Genomic DNA, 25296 nt, shown 5'->3' on the forward strand with positions numbered 1-25296 from the left:
TCTTACTGTGTAATGAAGTCAAGTCCTCAGTGATAAAACCAAGGACAGCACTTTTTGTACACTTGCATTTCTGAAAACCATTGAGTGTGTTGAAAAACAAATCTTTCTTTATGAAGCGTACAAGTCTTTTGTATAATAATTTTCAAATATTTTATAACATACGGGTAACAGTGGGACTTGTCTACATATTTTTACATTTTTGTATCTCTTTCCTTCAAGAATGGCCAAAATAACAGGTGGTAGTGTCACAGCTTTTGTATTTCTACCAGTACTGTCTTAAAAATGATTATCAATATAGCATTGTGACTGTAGCTGGTTACAGTAAGAAAATGCTGTTTCATTTTCACATCCCACTTATGGCAAAACAGATAATGGACATAAGACTATAGAAATGAACTCGGAACAAGCTATTCAAGGCAGGGGCACCATCCTCCATGGGACCACATGGAAACACGATTTGTAGCCGCCAAGGAATATATATGCGAGCAGCAAATGCAAGCTATGAAACCTTCTAATGTTAGTGTACATTTTCTGCTTGTACAACAGTAAACAAATATTGCAAATGTTGAACATATTAAGCATATTACTGAGGGCAAAAGAAAAGTCAGTAGTAGCACAAACTCAACTGATTACATGCTAAGCAAATGACATAAGTGATAAATTATGAAGAAAGCCATGAAAATACATATAATGATAACATATTGGAGCAGACAGGCTTATCAATAAAATCCACAAAATCAAACAATGGACATTGCAGGTTTGAATATCAACAGTATATGAAAAGATAGATTGCTACTTACCATAAAGATGACATGTTAAGTTGTAGACAGGCACAGTTAACAGACAACAATGGAGGAAAAGTCAGATTCCTACTTACTTTCGTGTCATGTGTAAATGTCTTTTAATTGTGCCTGTCTGCAACTTAATATGTCATGTTTATGGTAAGTAGGAATCTATTTTTCCTACATTGTTAATAAAATTTACAAATAATTCGAAATCTAAATCAGTGTGTTATAATTACATCCCTTTCAACAAAACCCAGGGAACAGATGTGAAGTATAGCTGAACTGACCTCAAGCAGAATTCAGTACAATTCTTAGCCTGTGACCAGATCAAGAGTATCAAACTTCAGAAATGAAATGTCAATTCTGCAGCTGGTTTAGCAAAATTGAAAATTTCTTTCCTCTCATAATTTACAGACCAAAAACCAGGAGAATACTTATGTTTTTCACCAAATTGTTTTGTGAGGATGAGATCCAAACTAACTGCTCAGCTTAAAGTAAATTATCTGAAGTTAATCAATTTAATATGTATTTGTTCCCAAAAACTCACCTGTAGTAGTACCACCTGTTTCTAAGTAAATATTTTTCTGATAACTCCATTCATTTGCATCTTGGCTTACTGCAGTGAGGATGTAGTGATTTCCATCATCATCACCAGACAAAAGTATATAGGGCTTCTCGCTGTAAAAAATCAGTGTCATGCTCAGTATCATGTCAGTGGAGCCAAAGTGGCAATTAAGTAAGCACAGTTTGAACACTGTGTACTATTTTAATGCATATTATTATAAAATGCTACAAAAGAAAGAAAAGTCATAAAAATGAGTCAAAAATACAGAAGATACATAGTGCTTAGATCCATTTTTATGTGTTCGCCCATGTTAAAAATTCAATTTTTCTGAATAAGTCCAAAACCTACACAAAGAAAAGCTAGAGAAAGAGAAAAATCCTTTGAAAACATCATCATGGTTGCAGAAAACACCACTCACAGGAAACACAGCTCACTTTTTTCACACATGATATCTCGATAATAGTAGATACAGATCAGTGGATGGCTTCTGTCTTGTTTATTTTCAAAAGGCATTGGTTAAGGTACCACAATATTTACTGCTAACTGTGAGATGAATATACAAAGTGTGCAGCCTGTGAGTGGGTCAACAATATTTGACTGGTAGAACCACTTATATTGTCTTTGTCGAAAACACTTGTAGCGTGGAATTTACCCCAAGGAAGCATAACAGAATCGCCAATATTCTCAACATATGTATGTGGTTTGTCACATAAATCAATATTTCCATTTAAGATTTTGGTCGTGACAATGTTGTCGGTGATGTCTGAGCACTGAATGCCTCCGTGCTCAGTTAAAACACCAGCCAAGGGTCTTCAAGGTGATACCACAAAGTGATGTGAAATGTAATTAACATAAAACATTAGGGATCATAAATTGAAAGTCAGGTTTGTTGAAAAGATTCTAAGAAAGTCAGTTCATATATTACAGAAACTACATACATGTGATCTATTCTACAGTATTATCCACAATGAATGAGTTCTATCATGCAGGCTTAACAACAGATGGAAATAATTCACTGACACAGTGCTAGGGTTGTAATAGGTTTATTTTATTCACAAGAAAGTGTAACTGAATTGCTGAAAGACTTTACTGAGGAATCTATGGAAGGAAGAGGACATTGTTCTCACAGCATCCTGCTGGGTGATTGCAGAAACTGTATTTTAGGTAGATTCTGGAGTAATTCTGCTATTTCCACTGCATATGTAGAGGAGAAATATCGAAATAAGCTAAGAATTATTAACATGCATAACAGAGACAAACAATATCGCAAAAGAAGATCAGGTAGTAATTATTGGTGGGGAAAAATGGACACTTCACAGCAACTTCATTGCTGGAATGCTCCTCACAATAACTGTGAAGATCATGCCACTCTTTGGGTGATGCTACAAGCCCTGCATGTAGCATTCTGTCAAAGATGTAAATGCACAGCTTTAGGAGTCACCCAATTGGCTAGGATGATCATACATGGGAGTGATTAATTCCTCAGTTCTCACATAGTAGCACCACATATGATATAGCCTACATCTGACTGTTTCAGGTAAAAGGTTATTTGTATGACTAATGTCCACAAGCATTCAGTTTAACCAGAGATGTCAGTAAAATCCCTGTAATTTCCACTTTTTCCACTAGGCTGTCTCCCAAACTTTGCTTCTACCTCCATCACATTAATGGCCTCATCTACAGTTTATGCCACTCAGTGTGTTCACACACACAAATATCAAACACCACAATGTACCAGCACAATTGTGTGAGGGGTTGTGTTGGTTATGGTGGAAGAGGGGATAGAGAAGCTGAGAAGTGACAGGAGGGTTTGGGGTAGAGTGGTTGAATTTTGAGTGGGAGGGACTGGAGATACAAAGCATAGGAATGTGATATTCATGATTTCATTGTGGTTGCAGATAGGGGAGTTGTTGGCAGTGCACATCAGCATGGAGGAATGGATTAGTAACACCAATGTTTATTAGTTGAAATGTGACAGGTTCGCAGTCTTCATGTAACCATTAAATAAGATTTATTTTCCACTTATGGGTGTTACGTGAAAATGACTGTGTTTCTAATGTTCATATTAAACAGGTTTTAACTATTCCAGTGTATAGAGAGCTGATAGTGTTGTGTAAAATCAGTATATTTTACGTAGGTGCTTAGAATGAAGTAGCATGTGAAAATAGCAACTGTGGTATATAAGAAGAATAGCAACAGCCTTTTTACCAGTATAGGTACCTCCTTCTTAATATATAAATCTACAACTATAAGAAATGCAGCTAGAATGGGAAAAATGAGGATCTTACCTAGAGATGAGTTCATAATTCATTTGAATGTTCCTTGGACAATTGCATTAATTACCAGCTGATCTTTTAACAACAAAGCTATCATCACATTGAAAAAGAGCTTAGAATGGACATTCTTACTGACAAGTGTCATTATAATGTAAATTAACATTGCAGTGAAGGGTTTCAATATGAGAGGGATGTGTCTCCTACTCGAACATTCACAATGACAGTACGGCAGTGCTGTCCTTGACAAGCCTACCATATAGGTGCTCTTTCTTGGAATTATGGCTATACAGGATATGCAAATTCTCTTAATAAACATGAATAATGGAACCACAAATTCAGTTTCATTGTTGAAGAGCTCAGAAATTTTCATAATCAACCCATCATGTTTGTGAAGAGAGCCTTCAATAGCCATTCAGAATACGGATACTGTTGCAAATGGTGAGGCTGTTGCTGACTGGGTGGACTCAATTAGCCCAACTATGTTTTACAATAAAGACATCCCAGCTTCTTTAAACATTGGTCACTGAAATTGAAATTACACTCAAAGAATTCAGCTAGATAAGCAACCAACATCGCTCAGTTTTATGCCAATAAAGGTAGCAATCCAGCAACAGATTGGTTTATTTAATTGTAGATGTAATTTTAAGGAAATAAACTGACAAAAAATTCAATTCATGAACATACTCTCCATACAGAACCTCTTCTAATTCATACAGTGATTTTGTGCATGTTTTGAAATACTGGTTACTGTTGTTGTATCCAAAGGTTTGTCATCAGATTCTTATAAACTACTTGAAATGTATCAGGGGGGTAGGCAAAATTCCGTTAATGAAGTATTCAAACCAAATCTCAGGTAAACTTCACAATTTGAACTTGTATATGTGTGATGCAATACAGGTGATCACATAAAAATAAGCATGTTATCCAGTATGGGTTGTAACTAATACATGCATTTCTTCTGAAATGTATAACATATAGTAATGAAAATTCATCAGCTCATGATTTATTTGGAACAGAAGAGACACTTGTAATTATAAAAGAAAGATCTATCTTTCTTTTACATACTGTTGTCTTCTACAACTTTAAACTCTCACTAATCCAGCCCTCAGTAGTGTGGCCTCTAAGTAATGCAGCCCACATCCAACGTCTAGTCACCCAAACAGAAATGATGCACAAAACAATGAATTATTGAGTGGAACTTTGTTGTTAGTTAATAATAATGCTAAGTATCTTTGAAATTATGATTTTTGTTACAGTTCAGTATCATGGCTTCTAAATGTCTGCATATTTCACTAGATTCCATGCAGAAACTGGAAATTTTTGAGTAGTTGTACTGAGTTTCTTCCCAGAAAACAATTGCTGCTGAGTATAATGTTCGACAAGCAACTATTCATCACATGAAAAAACAAAGAAAATGTTATTTGACAATAAGCAGCCCCAAAGAAGAGCAACTTGGGAAAATAGAAGGTTATGTGAAAGAGTGACAATGAAGAACAGGACATAGCTCTTTGTAGATGGTTCATACAGCAACACAGTAAAAGAATTCCATTCAGTAGCTCTATAATAAAGGAAAAAGCAGTTGTATACAGCAACACAGTAAGGGAATTCCATTCAGTGGCCCTATAATAAAGGAAAAAGCAGTTGCATTTAACAAACAACTGGGTTACAGCAGCTTGTTTGCAGTGAGAAACAGTTGGCTATAAAACTGCGAAAAGCGACATGGCATGTGGCAGCTGACAGTCACTGGAGAAAGTTGCTCAGCTAACGAAAAAGATACAGAACAGTTTGTAAAGAAGATATGGAAAATAATAGGTAAAGAAGATTTAACTGCTGATGCTTTGTACAATGCTGATGAAACCAGCCTCTTGTAGAAAATGCTTCTTGCAAAAGATGAACGAGAAGGCAGTTTGTGGGTACAAACAACAGACACAACACACATTATAATGCAAATTCGAGTTGTAAACTACTGCTCATGGTGACCGGGAAATCACTACCAGGGCAATATTTTGATCAAAGGAAAGCATGTATGAACAGAGGAATATTACCTTTGCGGTTCCTGAAACATTTGTACCAGCTGTGAGAAAAGACCTGAGGAAGAAAAGGTTTCCATTGAAAACTATCCTTGTAATTGACACTACTTCCAGTGACCCTTCCAATTTGACTCTGAAGTCTGATGGTCTATAAGAACTCTTTCTACCACCCAACGTGACATCCTTCAGCATATGGACCAGGGAATTATGCAATCAATTAAAATTCATTATCGACATGGGCTTCTCACCTCTTTGCTGAACAAATATGAAAATGACTTTATCGAAGCTATGCTGAGTGTGTGAAAAGTAATCAACTTACATGATATTGTTTTCCAAACAGCAGAAGCATGGGATAAAGTGGAAAAAGCTACCATAATGAAGAGCTGGAGAAAAGTGTGGCCATTCACTGATGTAGAGGTGGGAGCCAGTACTTAGTGACAGGGGTGAGCAAGTCAATTCAGAATCATCAGTTGCTGACACTTTGTAGATTGACATGTTCCACAAATTTCCAGGAGGAGGGGAAATTGATGAAGTTGATGTTGCTAAGTGACTGAACAAGAAAAACTGTGTCAGAACAAACTTTAATGTTCAGGAAAGTAATTATGAAAGTGATGAAGAAGAGAGCAGTGATGAAGAGAGCGTGAAGTTTTCTCACACTGCTGATCCTGAAGCTGCAGACATCTTTCGGAAGTACATTTCGCACTCAACACTCAGAAACACAAGTGCTGATGTAATGCTTGTACAGCAGTTGCATGATAAGCATGCAACCATCACATATCATCATTACGAAAATTAAAAATTTTGAACATGTTTCATGGTGAGTGATATTGTTGTATATGTATATACACAAAGGCATAAGCTTTCTATGGAAATGAAGATTCTTTGAATTTTATTAAGCGTAGTCCCTATGTAGAAAGAGTAGGAAAAGGAAGAGAAGGAAACATAGTGGGTGAATATGGATTGGGGGAGAGAAATGAAAGAGGAAACCGTCTGGTAGAATTTTGCACAGAGCATAACTTAATCATAGCTAACACTTGGTTCAAGAATCATAAAAGAAGGTTGTATACATGGAAGGATCCTGGAGATACTAGAAGGTAACAGATAGATTATATAATGGTAAGACAGAGATTTAGGAACCAGGTTTTAAATTGTAAGACATTTCCAGGGGTAGATGTGGACTCTGACCACAATCTATTGGTTATGAACTGTAGATTAAAACTGAAGAAACTGCAAAAAGGTGGGAATTTAAGGAGATGGGACCTGGATAAACTGAAAGAACCAGAGGTTGTACAGAGTTTCAGGGAGAGCATAAGGGAACAATTTACAGGAATGGGGGAAAGAAATACAGTAGAAGAAGAATGGGTAGCTCTGAGGGATAAAGTAGCGAAGGCAGCAGAAGATCAAGTAGGTAAAAAGACAAGGGCGAGTAGAATCCTTGGATAACAGAAGAAATATTGAATTTAACTGATGAAAGGAGAAAATATAAAAATGCAGTAAATGAAGCAGGCAAAAAGGAATACACAAGTCTCAAAAATGAGATCGATAGGAAGTGCAAAATGGCTAAGCAGGGATGGCTAGAGAGCAAATGTAAGGATGTAGAGGCTTATCTCACTAGGGGTAAGATAGATACTGCCTACAGGAAAATTAAAGAGACCTTTGGTCAAAAGAGAACCACTTGTATGAATATCTATAGCTCAGATGGAAACCCAGTTCTAAGCAAAGAAGGGAAATCAGAAAGGTGGAAGGAATATATAGAGGGTCTATACAAGGGCAATGTGCTTGAGGACAATATTATGGAAATGGAAGAGGATGTAAATGAAGATGAAATTGGAGATATGATACTGCGTGAAGAGTTTGACAGAGCACTGAAAGACTTGAGTCCAAAAAAGGCCCCAGCAGTAGACAACATCCATTAGAACTACTAACGGCCTTGGGAGAGCCAGTCCTGACAAAACTCTACCATCTGGTGAGCAAGATGTCCCACCCCAAAGAAAGCAGGTGTTGACAGTTGTGAAAATTACCAAACTATCAGTTTAATAAGTCACAGCTGCAAAATGCTAATGCGAATTCTTTACAGACGAATGGAAAAACTGGTAGAAGCCGACCTCGGGGAAGATCAGTTTGGATTCCGTAGAAATGTTGGAACACGTGAGGCAATACTGAACCTACAACTTCTTAGAAAATAGATTAAGGAAATGCAAACCTACATTTCTAGCATTTTTGGACTTAGAGAAAGCTTTCGAAAATGTTGACTGGAATACTCTCTTTCAAATTCTAAAGATGGCAGGGGTAAAATAAAGGGAACGAAAGGCTATTTACAATTTGTACAGAAACCAGATGGCAGTTATAAGAGTCGAGGGGCATGAAAGGGAGCAGTGGTTGGGAAGGGAGTAAGACAGGGTTGTAGCCTGTCCCTGATGTTATTCAATCTGTATATTGAGCAAGCAGTAAAGGAAACAAAAGAAAAATTCGGAGTAGGTATTAAAATCCATGGAGAAGAAATAAAAACGTTGAGATTTTCCAATGACATCGTAATTCTGTCAGGGACAGCAAAGGACTTGGAAGAGCAGTTGAACGGAATGGACAGTGTCTTGAAAGGAGGCTATAAGATGAACGTCAACAAAAGCAAAACGAGGATAATGGAATGTAGTCGAATTAAGTCAGGTGATGCTGAGGGAATTAGATTAGGAAATGAGACACTTAAAGTGGTAAAGGAGTTTTGCTATTTGGGGAGCAAAATAACTGATGATGGTCCAAGTAGAGAGGATATAAAAAGTAGACTGGCAATGGCAAGGGAAGTGTTTCTGAAGAAGAGGAATTTGTTAACATTGAGTATAGATTTAAGTGTCAGAAAGTCGTTTCTGAAAGTATTTGTATGGAGGGTAGCCATGTATGGAAGTGAAACATGGATGATAAATAGTTTGGACAAGAAGAGAATAGAAGCTTTTGAAATGTGGTGCTACAGAAGAATGCTGAAAATTAGGTGGATAGATCACATAATTAATGAGGAGGTTTTGAATAGAATTGGGGAGGAGTTTATGGCATAACTTGACAAGAAGAAGGGACCGGTTGGTAGGACATGTTATGAGGCATCAAGGTATTACAAATTTATCATTGGAGGGCAGTGTGGAGGGTAAAAATCTTAGAGGGAGACCAAGAGATGAATACACTAAGCAGATTCAGAAGGATGTAGGTTGCAGTAAGTACTGGGAGATGAAGAAGCTTGCACAGGATAGAGTAGCATGGAGAGCTGCATCAAACCAGTCTCAGGACTGAGGACAACAACAACAACAACAACAACAACAACAACAATGACAACAGTGCCTATGTGTTGACACTAATTTTAAATCTCAGATTCTCTCCATAATCCATCACTTCCATTAATCCGGCACCAAAATGCTCAATTAATGGTCTGATTAGTGGGAGTCTGATGTATACAATCTACTGAATTCATAAAAATGGCTGCAAAAATTTCTGAAATTATAAAAAAATATTTAATATGATTTGGATTGAAATTACTCAGGATTTAGATATCTGTTACCTATTTGGAAAAATGGAATTAGTTTCATTGGAAACATGTTATTTAAAGAAAATAATCACAGAATGACAACACAAATAAAACAGGGATTACATAAGATTTCAATACACTCAAAAGTCAATTAAATTAATTGTCACCCACCTTAATAAAAATCTTTTTGGATCAACTGACAAAAGAATTAACTCGCCTTAATCAAGAAACACACCTTTCAAAACTGTTGTTTACAAAAGAAACTTTCAGGCACCAGAAACTTTGAATATAAATTGAAATTAATTTAAATAACAAAAATTATCCTTCTGTGGCACTAAAGTAATACTTTCTGAAAACATTTACTGTTGTTGAAAAGTATCTTTTAATTGCAAAAGTGTAATTTTCTAAAAGAATTTGTGGCAAACAAATAGGTTATAAATAGACAAAAAAAGCACCAACAGTTTACTCGTTAAGTTCAGATGTTGTTCAGTATTTCAGTTGTTCAGTCACCCTCTTGTTAAAACAAGATTAGGAAAAATGTTTCTGATGTGTATTCTCACTATTTCATCTAATAAGAAGTGTTCTGGAAGACAAAAAATGTCAAGAATTAAAGTGCTGAAAAGTGTTTCAATCAGAATGATAGTAAAATTGACCCTATTGGCAACGAGACGAGATGTTCTGCAAACTACCTGTAAGAAAGCCAGACAAGATAAATATATTCAATCAGTATTTGTAATTATTAGTTCCTAGTTATAAGTACATAATGTATCAGTGATTTGAATTTACACAAAAAAATGCACTTACAGTGATTTATGTCCAGCTTTATGATTATAGTGTGTCTGGGAAGCAATTTTAAATCCTGCAGGAGTCATTGGGATTAAATTACTTTCAGTGATGAAAAACTGGAAGCCTGGAGACATATTAAGAAACCAAGCAGTGACTCAACAACTACTGTAAAGCATGCGTAGCATACTACCTGTCAATTAGTCCTTTTAGCTCCTCATGAATGTCAGAAGGTGGAAATGTTGTATGAGTTTCCCACTGTTAAATAAAGTGGACTAAAGAACATGAAACCAATGAACTAATGTAGCCCCTTATAATATCTGAACTGAAATATATCAGCTGATAATTCAAAGAACAGTGACACAGCAGATGCAGGTGACATCAGAATGAAACAGATAAAATATTGCAGAAAGGAGATGAGAGAATGGGTCCTTGAACTTTGTGGTAACTGTCCCAAAATGTAATATATCCCAAAATTTTGGAGGAAAACATGTGTAATATCTGGTTTGAAGTCAGATCCTAAAAGCTATAGACAATTAATACTGTTGTGTCACTTATACAAAACTTTTGAAAGAATGTTGCTGAGCTGCTTGCAGCACACGACGGAACCTGCATTATTTCATCAACGGACAGGTTACAGACTAGTAAAAAAAAGTACATCTCAGATTCTTAATTTAACCCAGACTTCAGATTCTTAATCTAACCCAGTATACAGAGGATGGGTTGGAAAAATGTAATATTGCTGCTGCAGCTTGCATTAAACTGACAGCTGCTTATGATATTGTCAGTCAGTGTATACTGATAAGAAAGATCTGTAAGCTTACCAAGAAATATGGTTTCCCCAAACTTTTTCAAGGATTAATTAGAAACAGATGGCCTAATATAGACTTTCTGGGAAAATGCTGTTATGGCTATGTTTGAAAAATGGCTTACCACAAAGATGCCCTGCTCTTTTTAATATATATGCTAATGACCAGCCACTTCCAGAGCACGACAGGAGTTTCCTTTACGCACATGATCTGCCTTTAGTAACTCAGGCTAAGTTATTTAAAGATACAGAACTTTGATTTATAGCAGTTTTGAAGAAGATGGGTATTTTATGACTATCAGCTGCACCCAAACCCCGTTCAAATTCAGCTGTGCACTTATCATGATAAATACAGACAGATACAATGTAAATACAGCATACATGGATGCAGCACCATATACAAAATATTTACGTATCACCTTGATATACAAGCATCATTGGCATAAAACAAGGCTGAAAGTGGAACCCAGCAGTAACATACTTAAGTATAATTGGTTGTAGCTGGTGCTCTCAGTCACAAACATTAAGAACAATGGTGTTATAAATCTGCTACTCCATGGTATGCCCTATGTGATACAAGGTCAACAAGTCAATAAAGTAAAATGTAATGAAAGCTGAAGCTTTATGCTAAATCAGGACTGGAACCAAGATTTTATACTATTTGCAAGCAGTCAACTAACCATGAGGCTATTGAGAACACCAGCCTGGTTCAAACTTTCATTGTCACTGATGTTTTCAACTATAATTTTTGAAACAAAGAAGGTGTTGCATGAGTCATGAAAGCTTATTACTGACCACAAAGAGAAATGATCTACATGATGCGCCCTCAATCATCTACACTGAAGGGTTTGGAGTTCCAGATGTAATCACAAAAAAATGACAATTTCCAATTATCACTACTAACTGCATTTGCAGAGAAATGCAAACCAAGGTTCATTTGCTCTGCTGCTTGACTGTATCTCACATTCTGCAAAAAGGAAGATTTACTTCATGTGTTGCCGAAATGCTCTTTAGATTGCTTGTTTTGGGTTATTCATAGTGTAATCTGCACTTATACCTGGAGATGATCACCATTATTTATATCATATATTCTTTACTTTTTCCTTTACATTTTGAATTAAAGGTCTAAAACTAATTTCCATAGTTATACATGCTGGCACACTAACAATGGTCTTAAACAGCTGTTAGTACACTTTACAGAAGTAGTCTGCAGTGGTTGCTTTTGTTTGTTAATGTATAACTTCATTCACTGCATGTACCTTTTCTCAACTCGTTTCCTCCAATTTTATCTGTTTCTCCTAAAAATGAGCTACCTACTGAGGCAGCCTTGAATTTGATACTTCTTTTAGCTTTGTTTCAGTTTCTCCAATTCTGTAATTTAGTAAGATGTGGTCTTCCTTCCTGTTATGTAATTTTAATAAGTTAAGAGAACTTTATGCCAACATATGAAATCAAGATAATGAAATGTAAATAAATTCTTAACGAATTTATGGTGACAACATTACACTTACCCTGATTGTTCATGCTCATCAGAAATGTAAAACAGATGTGCAGCACCAGGTGTCATAGATTGACCTCCCAAAATGAAATTGGCCTCAAATCCATCTGCAAGTGTATGTCTTTCAAATGTTCCTGTCCTAAAAAAAAAAAATATTAAAACATTATACACAGAATGAGAACCGCAATAAATGGCCAGTGTACCAAAAATTCAAGAGAGTTTATCAGCAATATGAAAAACAATTTTTTGGATCATCACAGTTATAATATGATTAATTTTTTCTCAACAGCATATATTTTTTTCAATCCTATGCATTATCTAATATACGGTATTAACACAGAATTCTCAGTTAAGCTTATCAGTTATTCTTATATTTGCCTGTTACTTTTAACTAACTTCTTGAGAAGATAAGCAAGTACAGTGATGTCGTTATCCAACACAGACCTTTGTCAGGGAAACAGTACAAAAATTGAAAAACAAAAAGTCAGCAGACATAGATCAAGTGTCAGACCATGTACTGACAGTGTTTACAGAAAGCAAGTAAGCTCTCTTAACTAACATAATAAATGACTCCAACTCTGGTAACTTCCCATCCAAAGATCATAACCCTCCTTAAAAAAAAGGTAAAGCAGTAGACATGGAAAATTACAGGCCTGTCTCTTTCATCATTCTAAACAAAAATAAAGAACAATTCTAAAAGATAGACTGTTGAATTACCTGAACAAATATAACCTCCTCCACAAGGCCCAGTTTCATTGTTACGGTAGCAGAAATACTGAAGCAATTGTAGTGAAGTTTGCTAAAGTACTAATTATGGTAATGGATAGTAATGATGAAGCTTATAAAGTAAGCAGTAAAGTTAACAACAAACATTACTGTCGAGACACTGAATGGTCAACAGAAACATAAAGAGAGACTGAAAATGTTTCTAAGCTTTTGTGTGGCATCCTTTTTCTGAGCTAATTAGAGTACTGCGCGTATGTGTGCACATGCACTCACAGACATACACATGCATGCACACACACCCCCCCCCCCCCCCCCCCCCCCCCGCCCCACACACACACACACCTGCACTGCTCTATTGTCCTAGCAAGTACTAACACTGCAGCTCAACTGGAATGAGGGGTTTTGTCAAGTGGATTGGCTGAGGAGATAAAGGAAAAGGAGAGGGGGAGGCAAAGTTGGAGAAGAAGATAGGATGGACAGACAGTAAGTACATGGAATAGGAAAGTGGTGGAGTAACGTTCCTGACTCTGTAAATAATGATCGCTGCCCTGTAAGGCAGTGAGAGTTAGTATGCTCTGTATGCTCAAAATCCTTACACGTGTTATGTATAAGTGCTTGCTAATGAACAGTGTGGAAATCATATCCCCATTCTGCACAAACGCTGACCATTCCGAAAAGGGCTGTGCCCCCTGCCCTACAACTGCCATTTACAGGACCATAACAAGTGCTGAAACATGATACAAACACTCTTGACATCATAATTGCTGGAAAATAAATAACAGTCTTGGTGATCTGGCTTACACCAGCATGGATTTTAGTGGATCTGTCATAACAGATATTCCCTACCTAACCACCTCTTATGTACCTGTTAGTCAATTTCCAAGGGCATAAGAGTCTCCACAATTTTCTGTCTGATGGCATATCCATCACATTGTGTGATAATGACCTCATGTTTACTGCTACCTACATGGACAGGTGGTCGGATGCAAGCATTGTCACACACAGTTTTATACAACCATCCCTGTTTTGCCAGAAGTTGACATGGAAGATCTAACCTCCCATTTTTCATCAGATGGTACACTCACCATCACCATTTTGGCTTATGCCACCGCTGGCTCCGCAATGCCTCCTATGGATGCAACAATGCAAGGCAACGCTGCCAACATGCCTCCCTCTTCAAACACTGCCACCAAGCCAGCAACAATTAAAAATGCTGCCAAGAATACTTCCTTATTTGCTAATGCTACCAGTGGCAACCTGTTAGTCACACTGCCGATGTTGTGCTTTGGGCATACCCTGCACCCCCTTGGTGCAACTTGCTGACTACAACACGTCTTCCATCATATCCACCATCACACTCCTGCCTACATCACTTCAGACACACGACACCCAGGCACAGCTTCTCCTTACATGCTCCACGCTACTGGATGGGGTGAGAGGAGACATAGTGGTGGCATAACATCTCTGTCTCTGTAAATGAGGATCGCTGTCCCCCGAAGATAGTGACAGTTAGTATGCTCTGTATGCTCATCACGCTTATATGTGTTATGTATGTGTGCTTACTAAAAAACTGTATGGAAACAGTATCTCTACACTGTTTCACTGTTTTGTTATCACACTGATAGTAACCTATTTCTCACGTGAATGTGGCAATGTGGCATCAATGAGCTCACTGTGTCATTGGCTGGGAAGCTGCTCGTGGTGCACAATGACACAAAGGTGAGGACTGGAAGGGAGAGACAGAACAGAGGAAGAGGGTGCCTGGAGATAGTGGGTTGAAGGATGAATAGATGAATGGTTGAATCTACATTAGTCAGAGAAGCTAGAGTTGGTAGGTAGGATCTAGATGGCTACAGGTGTAAGTCAGCCTTTGAAATGCAGCATGTCATGCTCAGCAGTGTGCCTACAATTGGGTGGTGTAAGACACCATAAAATAGACCAAATCTACATTCTGAAAAAGACAGGGACCATTTTTGTTTCACTATTTGATACAATTTCAGACTTATACAATGTTATTATTTCTTTAATTTGTCAATAATTACCTTACACAGTCACAAGTTCACACAATATGTAATATTTCATAACCAAAATTTGTTATCCCATCATTTCTTTTGGAACAGTAAAGAACAATAAAAGGTAAAAATAGGTGATATTGACATAATTAATACTAACTTCCCTTTTGTACACTTAATGAGAAGTACACAGAATTTGTAACTTTAAAAACTTTGTTTAGGAGATTCTGATCAAAATGTTATTATTCATTACCTAATTATATTCCTCATGAATTTAATCATTAAATTAGTTTTGTCAGAAACAGAGGGTTCCAAGAAAAATACTTGAAAAGAAGAATGCAAACAAAGAGTGCACAAGCCTTATCATTCTAGAAAGTTCAAATGTAAAACTGAAACTAAATTTAATTGACACCACTATTTTGTAACATTTAAACTGGAACTTCAGTTTAACTAATCCCTATTTTGAAATTTGTAAAACATTCCAGAAGCTTTACTACATGTAACATGCAATTAATTGTTATCTGAAAGAGTTGTGTTAACTTCTTTGTGGGCCATTCTTTAGTAATTCAAGTACTTCTGTCACGATGTTTTAGGGTGTAAATAATGGAGTAAACTGTAAGACAAATTACCAAAGAGTGTTTCAGTCTACTAAGAAACGAACAAGACATTTATAATGATTACTCCTACAATATAACATTATGTCCTCAACAACTGATGTAATTGAAAGATAAGTAAGTTTGTAAATTACATATAATACATTTATTTGTGAACTTTATTTACAATATGCAGTATTAATAACAATAAGTATGAGAGTATGGAAAAATCTGTTTTACTGACTGAAATCACATATATGTTTTTTAGTGGCCAACTCTTCTCTTGACAGCAATTTAATGATGAACATTCATTTCAGATTGACAGCCAGTTGGCAGTCATATCCACATAACAGGCTGTGTGAAAGCATGTCTGATTTTATAGGCAGCCCTGTCTCTAACTGCATGGGACATGTCTGTGACATGATTGGAATACAAAATGCCAGATGGGTTCATAGGACAGGTCGTGTATCTAAATCTTCCAGAGGAGCATGGCCCCTTTGTGAAGAGGCTGGGAATAGATGCAGCATAAAGAAGGAGTAGATGAAGCATAAAGATGCATCAGGATGTTTCGTAGACTAAAATGGGCAGCAGGATATCACTTTGAGAGGCATGGGAAGGATTGTGGGTAGGATGTTCCTCATTCCCATTCCTGAAGCCCTGGAGAAGGATGTGTTTGTTGGTGGTAAGGAATTGCTGGAAAGTGACCAGGGGGCGGATAGGTGAGAGTGTGATAAGAGTCACAGTTTGTTGGAGGTGTTAACTGGGAGAGATAAGGCTCAATACTGACTACTGGTCAGTTCTGCTCATAGGGGTTGATAATAAAAAAAGTTTTCCTGCTGCAATGATCAGGGAAGGAGAAAATGTCTTTGACAAATACAGCATGAATGAATCTGGGTGTGGGGCTAAAGGTGAGGCCTTTGGCTAGGACTGAAGCTAGCGTGGGACTGAGGATTTTGGTAGCTAGATGAAGAGCAGTATTTGATTTTGGTTTGGGTTCTGGATTTTGTAGGATGTTGGGAGAAAGTTTTGAGGATGTAGCAGTTGCAAAATTTTAGCAAGGCAATGTCTAGGTGCTATGAGAAGTTGACATGCAAATATAGAAAGGAGTGAGGATATTTTATGGTTGGGGTTAAAACAGATATTGTTGGCCACTGACACTCCAGGATGGGAGTAGGATTTCAGTAAATTGGAAAACTTTTGGATGTGGTATCTGAAGTGTTCTTCTAGTTGGTGGAGGACAAGGGTTTCTGTGGAAGATGGGTGCAGGTAATGTGGTACTTCATGCACCAGCTAATGATTATGATGTGACAGGCATATTTTAAATCTACCCAAGTCTTTGATGCAAATAAAATAGAAAGAAACTTCCACATGGGAAAAATATATTAAAAACAAAGATTCTAAGACTTACCAAGCGGGAAAGCACCGGCAGACAGGTACAATGAACAAAACACACAAACACACACACAGAATTACTAGCTTTCGCAACCGATGGTTGCTTCTTCAGGAAGGAGAGGGAAAGACGAAAGGATGTGGGTTTTAAGGGAGAGGGTAAGGAGTCATTCCAATCCCAGGAGCAGAAAGACTTCCCTTAGGGGGAAAAAAAGGACAGATGTACACTCGCGCACACACACACATGCATACATATCCATCCGCACAAACACAGACACAAGCTGTTGACTATAAAACCCTACTGAAGAATGTAGAATCATTAAGAATAATAAGAGAAGCAAATGAATGGTTCCAAACATACCTTGACAGGAAGTGACAGAGGGTAGAGATGTATTCTCGTAAAACAATTTACCATATCCAAAATACAAATTCATCAGTATAGGAGACTCTCAAGAAAGTTTCTTACAACTATTGTTGATCTAGATATAAATCAGTACCTTTTTAGACAATGTTGCCAATCTTTTGTGTATGAAAGTAATTGTAATCACAGATAAAACACAATAAATCCTTATAGAGAAAGCAAAAAATGAAATCCTCAACAATGTTTGTAGTTAGTCAATAAGTAAACAAATAATGGTGAACAAGAAGGAAACAAACAGCATAAATTTCAAATTGAAGAATGAAAACAACACTCACATTAATTGAAGATCAGAAATGTAGATGTAGTAATCATTCTAAGGTGATGAAGCAACTTCAGTTGGCTTAATGCTGGCTTTTACTGAGAGTGAAGTCACTGTTTCTATAAGAAGCTGTATACGCTTTATGATAGGAAAGAGTGTCTCCTTATCTCTCTCACCTTCTTGACGACGTGCTGAGACTATGGCATAATACCAATATTCACAAGGATCACCCATCATACAAATACGATGACTGCCCACTGGATCACACGACAAGCAAGTCTCGCCATTGTACAAGAAAGGATCTGGTATATTCATCAGAGACTGGACACAACATCTAAAGAATTGCTCATACTCCATTTAGAGATGGCTTGTTTACTCTTTCCTTATTTCTGGGAACTGGATGACACTGTCTCTTGAGTTCAGGCAGACTGATCTCAACACAATGATACAACCAAATGAGTCTCCAAGTTCACAAGTCTGGCAGCAAGAGAACATCAGCCACAAGAACAGCAATAATGACAATAACAAGTCTCATGGTGAAAGAGATTGATGACATGGCGAAGCCATTTTTGAAAAAGGGGCTTAATTTTGCACCAACACCAACTGCTATACCTGATGCAGATTTCATCACTGGCATAGAGCAAGTAATTTCTACCCTCCTGAGAAATTATGTAGAATAGATACTTTGGGAAACATGCTTGTTTAGTCACTAGAGCCATACCACTGAAGACAAACATTCCAAAAGTGGAAACATCTGACATTTGAGAACTATGGAATGATCCTCAAATATTCATTTTGACATTCAAACAAAGAAAATGTCGGTTGACTACTTCTGCTGTCAGCATAGAATCACAAATAGCAGAACTTATTTGAGAATCCACTTTACAGGAAATTAAAAGGAGACCTGACCAAGTAGAGTAAATATTAACATCATCAAGATCCTATGCCAGTCTCTGGCAAAGGAAACCATCAAGAAGCTTTGACCATAGACAGCTGCACCACTGAGCCTCTACAGCTTATCAAAAATGCACAAACAACACTCCTCCATGTCCTATTTTAAGCAACATGGATGTAGCTCCATACCAAATAACTGCAATACAAAGCCCATATGTCAATAAAAGCCAGCACCACGTCAGGAATCCTGTACACATCATTCAAAGGCTACAAGAATTATGCCATTGTAACAAGAACCTTATGGTCAGCTTTGATGTTGTCTCCCTCTTTACCGGTGCTGCATGCTGACTCCCTCGAGCTGTTCGTAGAGAATTTCAACCCCACAATGACTAAACTCTTCAAATTTGTCCTCACATTTACATTATTTCCCTTCAATGGTGATTATTATGAATAAACAGATGGCATAAACATAGCGAGCCCTCTGTCACTACTCATGAAGGATTTAGAAGAGAAACATCCAAAAAGAACTGCACTGAAGCCCAAACTTCTTTCCAGATATGCTGATGATATATTTGTGGTGTGGCCACATAGGACTGCAAAGATTTATGGCTTTCTCCAAAATCTGATCTCTCTGCACCCCAGTGTCATAATCACTGAGGAGACAGAAGCAAATAGTGGACTCTCATTTCTGAGTATCCTAGTCAAGCACATAGTGGGTGGCACTATGTAACACAGTGTGTAGAGGAAAGCCACCTAAACTGATTTGTATCTCCACAACTCCAGCTGCCTTCACAGTGTGAAGGTGTGGTACATATATTGGTACACAGGACCTATGAATTATAAAGAAAGCCTGCCACTGGGGCTCAACCACCTTAATGACCTATTCAAGAAGAACAGAGACAGTGGGGGATAGTGGTGATGTGCTTTCAGGTAGGAGGTACAGAGCCAGCAAATAGAACAAGATGAGGATAAGACAATGTTGTAACTGACATACACTGGCAAAGCATTGAATAAAATCAGCAGAGTCTCAGCTCAACAAAACATTAAATGAGTTTTCTGTCCACATTTGAAAACATGTGTGCAATTATGTATGGCAAGGGATGACTTAGGAGCTCTTAAATCAAGTGTCTACTGTATTCCATGCGGATGCAGTACGGCACCCATCAGGGAGACTGTGCAGACAATCGAAGAATGGCGCCAGTAACACAGGAGACTCTCAAGAAAGTAACAAAATCTGCATAACGCTGCATAGTATAGAATTTTAGACCATATATTGGGTATTTCTATAGTGGGTTTGGTCATGTGTTTACCAGCAAAACACATGTTGCTGTGGATCAGATTCTTCCCTAAAACTTTGCACACTCTTAAATTAAATATTAAAAATTGCAACACCATCTTTTGATACCTATAGTTGTACGATGTTGCAATAGTCAACTTATGTTCTTATGAACAGCAAAGAAAAGATGATTTTAAAGAACCAATATTACGACTACGTTTTCAACACGCAAACAATCAAAACTAACAGATTCAAACTATTTAAGCATGAATGTCAGTCAGTCCATTTTGATAAAGACCATGACTTTTGTAAGAGACTGCAGAGCCATCTGAACTGTTAAAGAATACAAAACAAAACATAATTTTGTGTAATACTTTTTTTTAAAAATCTTGTGAGAATTTGTTGCTCATCAGAATGCTTAGAAGACAGAGTATTCACAGTGTACTTTAAATCTTGTCAAACTTGTTGTACTGGGCCATTATCAAAACATGAAATATTTAAATTGTACAGTAAATCAGAATTCCATACCACACTCAATTTACAAACTTTTTGACACAAGAATTCTATCTACGTGCTTACATTATTAAAGTAATATACAAACTTAGAAAGTCACTTTCAAAGAAAAGTAAACTTTAAAATCCAAGTTTTCTTAACGATTATTGGGCTCACATTCATTGTACCATTAGCACTTTGGAGAGCAGCCACTTAGAAGAATACTGGGCCTAGGAAACTAGCCATTTATGCCATTATTTAACGCATTAATAGCATGTATGTAATTGATGTATCTTCAAGAGTAACACATACTAAAAAGGACCAAGCTCCAAGATTTATTTTTCTTATTTACTTTAGTTGTTTGATGGATTGCAAATTTTAAAATAATGATGACAGAAAGTACAACTATCCTCTCAAGAAAATACTATGAGGTGAGTTATTGAGCAATTTCTTCCTCTTGAGCTTCCAAAATTACTTGCTCGCTCAACTGACATATTTGTAGCAAAATTACAGAAAACTGCAAAACCTAATGTGTACATGCATGAAGTTACCTCAAAACAATCATAGTAACTCAGGTGTTTGTAACAGCAGCTGCTAAGTTCACTATGTTTCTTGTGAAATAATTCTAGAAATTGTCAACAGAAGGCCACACTAGTCAAGGGACATGTGGTGAGACATCCGCACATTGTTCTCATAAGAAATGAGTCCAGTTATGGAGCAATAGGTGGCTTGTGCATAAAAAAAAAAAGAATTGCAGCCCAACCTATACTCGGATACTATGCTAGGGCTTGGTCTCCAAAGTGTGAAACACAGAAACTGTAACTTATATTTCTGTAGTTAATGATCACTACATGGAAGCAGAATTAGTATATGAAAATCACCAACATCTGTTTTAGCAACAAATACTGTCTTCCATTTGTCACCAACCTAGGACATTAGAATGTATTAAGACTAAATCAACCATGTTTGTTAGTGATACATCAGAAGTCGAGATGGTGTTTGGATTTCTGAGAGACAGCTGTGATTTATGGTCATGTGTATTTTACGTTATTCTACTGAGCAATAGTGGCAAGTCCAGGACTGTGGCTACTGTACAATAGTGTGACATGGTAAAATGGTGCATGATTATGAGTTCATGTGAACCTGCTGAGCAATATACCAGAGATTTTAACTAAATTTGTGACTAGCATTTTTATTTATGAAAACACAGAAGCACTATCACGAAAATTTACAGTGCAGAATATGAACTTGGAAAACCAACTACACACTTTTAACACCGACATGAACATCAAAAATTAAGTTAATTATTATAAACCAGAAAGAACTAAAGGCTCAAATGGACGCCAATATATTGGGAAAAATAGCTACATTTTAGCAACAAAAAGTGAAATAGTTGAGGACAGAGCACTCAGATTTCTGAGGTCTGAAGTGAGCTAGGTGGACGAGTAACGGCTATAAGTGGAAAAATAGACAAGTTGAGTGAGAAAAGAATAAGACAGATGACTGGTTAACTAACAGAGAATCCCGAATGCAAGCAGTAAATCTGAGAGTGACTGAAATAAAGCCAGGACTCAGAGATGAAATTTCTGCTGTATATTAAGAGATCAAATTGAAATTGTCAACAGCCAAAAAATTGTTCATGTTAGTACTTTAAATAAAACGACTGGAAAGGCAAAAAGTTTGTTTCAGGCTGCATATAACAACTGGTCTAACATACCTGTGAAAAGTTTCGTTGGAGATGGATTTCATAGAACACTGCAAAGATAATCAACTTTTTGAAATGAGAAATGAAATAAGAATTAAGTTTGTAAAGAGATTTCTTGAGATGGAAGCAGTGTGGTTTTGTATACATAACTGCTGAAGATATATTGTTAAGAAAAGACTGAAATCTCAGATATAGTGAAGTTGTTAGATGCTAAAGGGGGTATGAAGAAGAAGTGAGTTATCTAAAGTCTGTTGTGTTGGAAATGCCAAAGTCTGCTCAGGAATCAGATATTGGGGAAAGGGGGAGGGAGGGGGTTGAAGGTCATGTAAATACCAAACAAAGTTTGCAATGTGTAAAACCCGATTTTGGTGACTTCAGGAAAAATGCCTCATAACAATCACTTTTGAGAAAAGCTGGCAGTAATAAGTAAACGACTGTATCCACAATGGTGGAGAGTATCAGAGACAGTTTCATAAATGACTTAAGGGAAGATTGAGTAATCTACACAAAAATTCATTATATGAAGAAAAAATGTCTGAAAATGGTAGTGAAAATGTGATGGCTCACAACCATTAACTGAATGTTAAAGTAATGGAAAAAGTAACTGATCTTAATAACAGTAAAGGTATTGAATCTGATAACACAAAGTGATTTGTTGGAAGTGTATGTTGATTATATACAGGTGAAAGTGGGAAACCCTATATACATAAGGCTTAAACATCTATACTGGTACTTAATGACTACTGACTGGAAAAGAAAAACTTTTCACAAACATATGACATCAAGGGAATAGTCATTCTTAGAATGCCCTGCACCTGGCAAACAAAAAGTCTCTATTGTGCAGTGTTATTCTCCCAGTGTTAATTATTAGCATTGCACTATTTTTTGTGTTCTGATTTGATCCATTCTGGGTTTTCCACAGTTTGATTTTATTTATTGTGTTAATGTATATGTTATAAATGTCTTGCAATTATGTTATAAAATGAAAATTCGAAAATTCAAGTAAACTTTACTTATACTATGATAAACATGTAAGAAACATGGTTATTGCTTCTGATGATAACATTTCATCTAACTAACATGATACTTTCTCTTTATGTACTGACTGGTTTTATGCAAACTTTATTTCTTAAAATTCCTTGTGTTTAGTAGGATACATTGACATTATCTACACTTTCCTGTGTGTCTATTCAATGTAGCATTTACTTAGGGCTAAGTTTTCAACATACACACACACACTTTAGTGGTCAGGCAGAACAAATTAGCTTCTCTTGTTGTTAAGAGTTGCTTATTAACACACCACATGAAGGCTTGATAACTGTTTCTATGCCAAAATCAAATCTACTTTAATTTTTAACACAAAAGTATAGCAGTATATTGGAGGAATCAAAGTCAAATACAATGATATCTTAGTATAATCTCCACTACTATAAAAAATTTAACACAAGTATCTGATGTACAAATATTAGACCTACTTGCAGAGAAACAAGAACTGTTTGTTTCCAGCATGAATTTTCACTTGGCATGAAAATGTGCACTGATATGAAATTTCCTGGCAGATTAAAACTGTATGCCGGACTGAGACTCAAACTCAGGACCTGTGCCTCTCACAGGCAAATGCTTTACCATCTGAATTACCCAAACATGACTCATGATTCACTCTCACCACTTTATTTCTGCCAGTACCTCATCTCCTACTTTCCAAACTGCTACTCAGAACAACTTGCTGCCATGTTTTATTGCATAGCTGCTGTTTGTCTGCCATTAGTAGCTTACATTACTTTGATTAAAATGTTATTTTTCAAAGAGAATACTTTTTACATCTATAAATAATTCATAGTATATTTAGGGTGTATACATGGACAAGGAAACAAAATTCCCAGATTTTTTCCGGATTTCCCAGTTGAAAATACACTTTCTCCCAGGTGAAAATACATTTTTTCCATGTTAAGTGACAGTATACTTTTCCTCGGCACTGTAAAACTTATCAGTCCTTTGAATTTTTATGGTTTTATACACAAATGCAGAATTTCCCGGCACTTAGAAAGTGAAGCTCAGGGGGAAAAAAATATGTTTTGGAAAGATCTTTGATGTGCAGCAACATGTACGCTGCATATTTTCGTGTTAAGAAGGTATAAATTCGAATTCCACCAAACACCACATGTTACTTTCCAAAGCATACAAATCGAGATTGCGACACACTTTTGTAAGCCACTCATAGCTCACGTCACATGATCTCACCAGCTGATAACAGTGTAGGATACATGATGTAGTCAGCCAACAGCAAGATCACTTTTAAGTAGTGTGAACACACAAATAAGGAAAGTTAATGGTTTAAATTAATGTACATAGTGTTGCTACAAGAAAAACAAAGTTTTCACATATAATATTGGTCTCAAAGATTAATAAGTTGCAAGAGAAGCTAAGCTTCCACATATAATGTTGATCTTTTTTGCGCGTGTTACACTTTAAGATACATCACACAAATCTGCCAGTAAAATTTTTAATAACTATTGTAAACGTTGCATCATCTGGGTTCAAAATTCTTCTAGGTGGGCATCCTTGAAGAGTTGATTTTTATATGAGAGTTAAACGCCCTGTGATTTAAGAAATTCATCGTACATTCTCGCACATTGCTCATCTTGCGTAAAAGGAAATTTACTCTGAAAGTAACGCTTTTCAAATCACCATTCGCAATATTTTCCCATGACCTATTGGAAATTTATCTTACATTCTCGCACATAGCTCATCTTGCGTAATTCTGTTTCTAATTTTTTGCAGTTTGCTAGATTAACTGCCTGTGTAGAAACTTCCTTATTAGGTGCATACCTAATTATTATTATTATTATTATTATTATTATTATTATTATTATTATTTACTCTGAAAGTAACGCTTTTCAAATCACCATTCCCAATATTTTCCCATGGCCTGTTAGAAATTTATTTGTTTCAGCAGTTGCCAGAGAGCACGAGAGAACAGGCATCACTGCGCTTGTGCAGCTACGATGATGCATGAAAACCGCATGTTCATACATGTAAAACACTAAAAGATCTTGCATTCTGTCATAAAAGGAACAAATCATCATACAATACTTCAAGAGCAACGGAATTTCGTGAACCATACTAAAATGCATAATTCGGCTTAAAGGGCACATTCGTATGTCCAGATTCGGATGTAAATTTTCTTGAGTATCAGTACTGTATTATCTCATTTTCGGTTCTTTATTATGGCATAATGCCATATGAGCTAGAAGATGGAAAACATGCATTTCAAAT

At 36.6% G+C, this 25296-nt stretch overlaps 1 protein-coding gene across 1 annotated transcript in view; it reads right to left on the reverse strand.

Annotated features, from left to right (window-relative positions):
• LOC126335321 (uncharacterized) overlaps positions 1-25296 on the reverse strand; it is an 88547-nt gene that overhangs the window by 4003 nt on the left and 59248 nt on the right. The window contains exons 7-8 of the mRNA XM_049998478.1: positions 12267-12392; positions 1333-1463 (exon numbers count right to left, since the gene is read on the reverse strand). Of these exons, the coding sequence (XP_049854435.1) occupies positions 1333-1463; positions 12267-12392 (257 nt within the window). The remainder of the gene's footprint in view (positions 1-1332; positions 1464-12266; positions 12393-25296) is intronic.

Source organism: Schistocerca gregaria, chromosome 2 (genome assembly GCF_023897955.1).
Source record: "Schistocerca gregaria isolate iqSchGreg1 chromosome 2, iqSchGreg1.2, whole genome shotgun sequence".
Classification (NCBI taxonomy): domain Eukaryota; kingdom Metazoa; phylum Arthropoda; class Insecta; order Orthoptera; family Acrididae; genus Schistocerca; species Schistocerca gregaria.